The following is a 6,000-nucleotide window of genomic DNA, read 5'->3' on the forward strand; positions in this document are numbered from 1 at the left end:
TACAGTTATATACAATTTATTTGATGGATATTTTTTACTTGTTTACATTGGTATACAATAGCCTTAATATGTGTGTGCGTGTGTGTGTGGTTTTAAATATATGCAATTTATTTGCTGGATGTTTTCTATTTGTATACGTTGTTGTGCAATGCCTAATTGTCCTAACGTGTGTGTGGGTGTGTGTGGTTTGTTTTAGTCATTTGTCAGCTGCTGTGGATTTTTATTTGACTTTGTTTTAATGTCTTTTAGAGTGCCCATGTTCATTTTATGTTGGTGTCAACAACAAGCCTGTGACTGCATGTGTTAATTTCCATGTGGAGTAATAAAATGTTTTTGAATTTGAGTGATACTGATGATGGTAATGGTATGGAAACTTGATGAGCTCCCAATGGCAGCTGCCAGTCGGCTCTGCCCATGAAGGCAGCCTGCAGAATGACTCTGTGTTTGTAAAGCACTTAGAAAGTAGTCTCTGAACGAGGATAGGTGATTTGTAAGTATCCATATCCATCAACACTTGAACTTAAAGTATATTTCGATGGGTTCACACCATCTTGTTCAGCACAAGTGTCAGGTTGATGAGGCTGTGAGCGGACTGAATTCACGGCTACATCACTCTCAGCTTAACCAACCCCTCAAGACTTTCCTGTGCCAGCTTTGCTGAAGAAGATGGTGTGAAACCATTGAAATGTACAAGTACAAGAAAGTTCAAGTTTTGATTCTGAGTTAGAAGACGGCTTCTTCTCTTCACACCGCCTGTTCAGGTCTGGCCTTTAAGTCTAGCTCTTTCCAAAACAGTTTCACCACCCCCCTCTCCTTCTCTCCCTCCCCTCCCTCGTCCCAGTCTGCATTTTCTCTTAACTTTCTTTTTATTTGTATTTTATAAAGCTTATCTTTTCATCCCTCTGAATTAAAGAGTTGTGTGAATCGTGGCTGCATGCATGCATGTGCCTGTGATGAAAAGACGCATTCATACATCACCCACCCACCCTTCCCCCCAACAAGCGCTTTGATTTACCTCTGCACAAGATTTGGCCTGTTGTTAATCATGATTGGACACAAAAACACAGCGACAAAGAATCGATAGACAGGCAGAAATTACAAGAGAAAAAAACTTAGCCGTATGTAGAGCACAGGAGCAGGAGTCAAGATGGGTGCCGGGAAAAGAGGGCGCTAGTCAGGGATGCAATGGGGAGGTAACCTACTACGGGAGGTTATCGGCCGTAGCTACTTTCGTTTTCTCCACATAGGCGGATAGTAGTTTGCACAGGACAGGAATCAGACCCCTGCTAGAGTCTGCACTAGTGGGTCATGTTAAGTATGTTACTTAACGTAATTTTAGGAAGAAAATTTCCTATTATCATTATTACACACTGTATTAAGCTGTGGTGTGTTTTGTGTGTCAGACTTCAGGTGGCGATCGACGTGGTGGACGGTCTGAGGTTTCTTCACAGTCAGGGGCTGGTGCACCGCGACGTCAAGCTGAAAAATGTTCTGGTGAGCTGGCGAAAATAGTGTGGTTCTTGTTGGACTTGTTTAGCTCTTTCAGTTTTTGTAACCTTTTTCTTCTTCCCCTGTTGATTAGCTCTCAGGCCTCTGTGCTGAAGAGGACGACCGCATTGTAAATTATTATCGTTGTATATAATTATATATAATATAATTGAATAAAATCTTAAATAGCTGTAAAGGTAAATAAAGAAATGTAATAGAATAGAATAGAACATGTCTTTATTACCAAGTGTACCGGGGTCACAAGGAATGATATCTTTTAGTAAATTAAATACAATGTTTGCAATGCTAACTCTTTTTTCATTTAGCCTGCATAGAAAACCAGCCTTGGGAGAAAGATGGCAGAACGGTCAAGACGCTTATCTGCTAATACAGTGTCTGTGAGTGCCTGGGTTCGAATCTTTGCTCTCACCTTTTCTCCCAAGTTTGACTGGAAAATCAAACTGAGCGTCTAATCATTTGGGTGAGATGATAAATCCAAGGTCCCGTGTGCAGCATGCACTTGGCGTGCTGAAAAAAGAGCCCATGTCAAGGAGACTGTTGTCCCCTTCCAAAATTTTGTGGAAGAAATCCACTCTGATAGGTACACAAATATACATGCATACACTGAAGGCCTGTGTAAGAGCATTGGGTCACGCTGCTGGTCAGGCATCTGCCTGGTAGATTTGCTGCAGTGTATATATGGATTTGTCCGAACGCAGTGACGCCTCCTTGAGAAACTGAAACTGAAACATTATTATCATTAGTATAGTTATGAGAACCATTTTCCACTGCTTTGTACCCCACCGCCATTGTGTTCCTTACAGTTTCAGTTCCTCTCGGAGGCACCATTGCATTCGGAAAAATCCATGTTAAGCACGTTGGGTTACGCTCCTGGTCAGGTATCTGCTTAGCATCCCTCTTTCCAGCTCAGTCAGGAACCTCGGCGTTGTCCTTCACAACACACTGTCCATGCAAAAATTTATCAGTCAGACATGTCAATCCTGCTACTGTCAATTGCGACGCATCAGTTCCTTTCGGAAATATCCGTCCACCAATGCAACATCTAAACTTGTCGTTTCTCTCATTCTCTCTGGCCTTGACTACTGTAACTCCCTATTGTCTGGTTTGCCTGCTTCATCCATTCAGTCCCTTCAGCGCATACAAAACTCTGCTGCCCGACTTGTCCTCAGAAAGAAAAGATCTGAGCACATCAGTCCTATTTTGCAACATCTTCATTGGCTCCCTGTCTCACACAGAATAAAGTATAAGATCAGCACTTTGTTATATGTATTCACAAATCTGCTCCTTCCTATCTTTGTGGCTGCCTTCACCTCTACACTCCATCTCGCTCTCTACGATCGGCTTCGGATCCACTCTTGTTTACGCATACCCAGATTCAAACACTCCACTGTTAGATGCCGTTCTTTCTCTATCTCTGGACCTTGTATTTGGAATGAACTTCCTCTTTCGCTTCATCAGGTCTCCACACTCAGCTCTTTCAAGTCTGGCCTTAAAACCCACCTCTTCACAAGATAGCCTCCCTCCCCTACCTCTTCCTTGTCTTCAGTTTTAGAGTTATGCATGCGTGTTAATGACTGGTGTGAAAGCGCTTAGATTTGTCTCTGCACAAGATTCAGCGCTATATAAACACTATCATTATTATTATTATTATATGGTGTAGCATGTATGGATTTGTCGGAATGCAGTGACGCCTTTTTTGAGTAACTGAAGTGAACTCAAATGTGCCCCACCAGCTGGACAAAGAGAACCACGGCAAGATCACGGACCTGGGCTTCTGCAAGCCAGAGGCCATGATATCAGGGAGCATTGTGGGAACGCCCATCCACATGGCACCGGAGCTGTTCACCGGTCACTACGACAACAGCGTGGACGTGTACGCCTTCGGCATCCTGTTCTGGTACGTGTGTGCGGGCCACGTCCACCTCCCCTCCGCCTTCGAGCAGTGCGCCAACAAGGATCAGCTGTGGCAGTCTGTGAAGAAAGGTGAGGGTGGCTGGGGTGGAGAGGGGGTTGGGGGGGGAGGTGTGGGCGGTAGGGGGTGTGGGGAGGGGGTCAGTGTTTCTGTGTGGGGAGTTTTTGTGTCGGGGGTGGGGTGGTGGTAGGGGGTGTGGGGATGGGGTCAGTGTTTCTGTGTGGGGAGTTTTTGTGTCAGGGGTGGGGGTGGTAGGGGGTGTGGGGAGGGGGTCAATGTTTCTGTGTGGGGAGTTTTTGTGTCGGGGGGTGGGGGTGGTAGGGGGTGTGGGGAGGGGGTCAGTGTTTCTGTGGGGGGAGTTTTTGTGTCGGGGGTGGGGGCGGTAGGGGGTGTGGGGAGGGGGTCAGTATTTCTTTGTGGGGAGTTTTTGTGTTGGGGGTGGTGGTAGGGGGTTTGGGGAGGGGGTCAGTGTTTCTGTGTTGGGAGTTTTTGTGTCGGGGGTGGGGGAGGTAGGGGGTGTGGGGTTGGGGTCAGTGTTTCTTTGTGGGGAGTTTTTGTGTCGGGGGTGGGGGCGGTAGGGGGTGTGGGGAGGGGGTCAGTGTTTGTGTGGGGGGAGTTTTTGTGTCGGGGGTGGGAGTGGTAGGGGGTGTGGGGAGGGGGTCAGTGTTTCTGTGTGGGGAGTTTTTGTGTCGGGGGTGGGGGCAGTAGGGGGTGTGGGGAGGGGGTCAGTATTTCTTTGTGGGGAGTTTTTGTGTCGGGGGTGGGGGTGGTGGTAGGGGGTGTGGGGAGGGGGTCAGTGTGTCTGTGTGGGGAGTTTTTGTGTCGGGGGTGGGGGTGGTAGGGGGTGTGGGGTTGGGGTCAGTGTTTCTTTGTGGGGAGTTTTTGTGTCGGGGGTGGGGGGAGGTAGGGGGTGTGGGGAGGGGGTCAGTGTTTGTGTGTGGGGAGTTTTTGTGTCGGGGGTGGGGGTGGTAGGGGGTGTGGGGAGGGGGTCAGTGTTTCTGTGTGGGGAGTTGTGCGTGGGGGTGGAGGTGGTAGGGGGCGTGGGGAGGGGGTCAGTGTTTCTGTGTGGGGAGTTGTGCGTGGGGGTGGCAGGTGGCATGGTAAGAATGTGTGTTTCATTGCAAGCGCATGTATGCATGCAGCCATGAATATGCATACACTGACATACACATACACTCTCTCTCTCTCGGTTGTTTTTTTTGTTGTTTTTTTTTTGGTTTTTTTTTGTTTTGTTTTGTTTTGTTTTTTTGGGGGGGGGGTTGTTTTGTTGGGTTTTTTTTTGTTTTTTTGGGGGGGTTGCTTTTCCTCTTTTGACTCTCGTGGGTGCGAGAGCATCAATTAAAAATAAGCAGCAGCACATTGCTAACGTTCAACCCTCGGTGATACAGACCTTTCGTCTTTGTCTTTTCTTGTCTCGTCATTTGCTCATTCAGCTCTGCCTGTTCCACACACACACACACACACGCACGCACGTACGCACACTGTCTCTGTTACATCTTTTTCTCTGGGTTTTTGCTGGGGGTTTTTTTTTAGCCATTTCTGCTTTGCTCCCCTCTGTGGGGATGGGGGCAGCAAGTACTAAAATAAGCAGCAGCACAGGCTAATATTTAATTTCATTTATACAGACCTTTCGTCTTTTGTCTTTTCTTTGTCTGTTCATTTCCTCATTTGTTCACTCACTCATTCTACCAGTTCCACACACACACACGCGCACACACAACACACACAACACAAACACACAGACTGTGTTTCTTTTTTTTTCCATTTCTTTTTTGCCCCATCTGGGGGGCTGATGGCAGCAAGTAAAAATAAGCAGCAGCACAGGCTAATGTTTAACTCTCGTTGATATAGCCCTTTCGTCTTTTGTCTTTTCTTGTCTCGTCATTTGCTCATTCATTTATTCGGTCACTCGGCCTGTTCCACCCACCCACACACACACACACACACACACACACACACACACACACACTACAGGTTTGCGGCCAGAGCGACTGCCGACCTTCACGGAGCCTTGCTGGCAGCTAATGCAGAGCTGCTGGGAAGGGGAGCCATCCCGGCGACCCTACTTCGGAGACGTCGAGACCGTGCTCAAATCCAACCTGGACAAGGTCCGTCGGCGGTCCACCGAGGTCACGGCCACTGCCGGTTCAAAGGTCGCTTCCGGGTCTCGAAGTGGCAGGAGCTCTCGTACCAGTCCGTCCAAGCACATCTTGAACAGGCAGAACAACAGATAGTGTGAGGGACGTGGACGTGATGGTTGTGGTGGAGAGAGTCAGGAAGAAAACGAAACCAGTGAATTTTTGAGACGGAGGCTGTACTGTGGGGTTTTGTTTTGTTTTGTTTTATTGTTTGGATTTTTTTTTTTTTTTTTTTTTTTTTTGGAGGGGTGGGTTTGGTTTTGTTTTATTGTTTGGATTTTTTTTTCTTTTTTTGGAGGGGTGGGGGCGGGAGCTGTCTCATGAGTGATTTTCACATGATGTGTGAGTGGCAAATGTGTGTGTATGTGTATGTGTGTTTGGGTGCATGTGTGTTGATGTGTGTTTGTTGGTGCGTGTGTGTGTGTGTGTTCTGAAAACAGT

General features: G+C 47.3%; 1 protein-coding gene across 2 annotated transcripts in view; it reads left to right on the forward strand.

Annotated features, from left to right (window-relative positions):
* LOC143299524 (dual serine/threonine and tyrosine protein kinase-like) overlaps window positions 1-5,793 on the forward strand; it is a 40,752-nt gene extending 34,959 nt beyond the window's left edge. For both annotated transcript variants that reach the window (XM_076612790.1, XM_076612792.1), the window contains 3 exons: window positions 1,404-1,494; window positions 3,243-3,492; window positions 5,396-5,793. In XM_076612790.1, coding sequence (XP_076468905.1) covers window positions 1,404-1,494; window positions 3,243-3,492; window positions 5,396-5,655 — 601 coding nt within the window. In that variant the 3' untranslated portion in view covers window positions 5,656-5,793. The remainder of the gene's footprint in view (window positions 1-1,403; window positions 1,495-3,242; window positions 3,493-5,395) is intronic.
* The last annotated feature ends 207 nt before the right edge of the window (window positions 5,794-6,000 follow it).

This window comes from Babylonia areolata, chromosome 25, assembly GCF_041734735.1.
Source record: "Babylonia areolata isolate BAREFJ2019XMU chromosome 25, ASM4173473v1, whole genome shotgun sequence".
Lineage (NCBI taxonomy): Eukaryota > Metazoa > Mollusca > Gastropoda > Neogastropoda > Buccinidae > Babylonia > Babylonia areolata.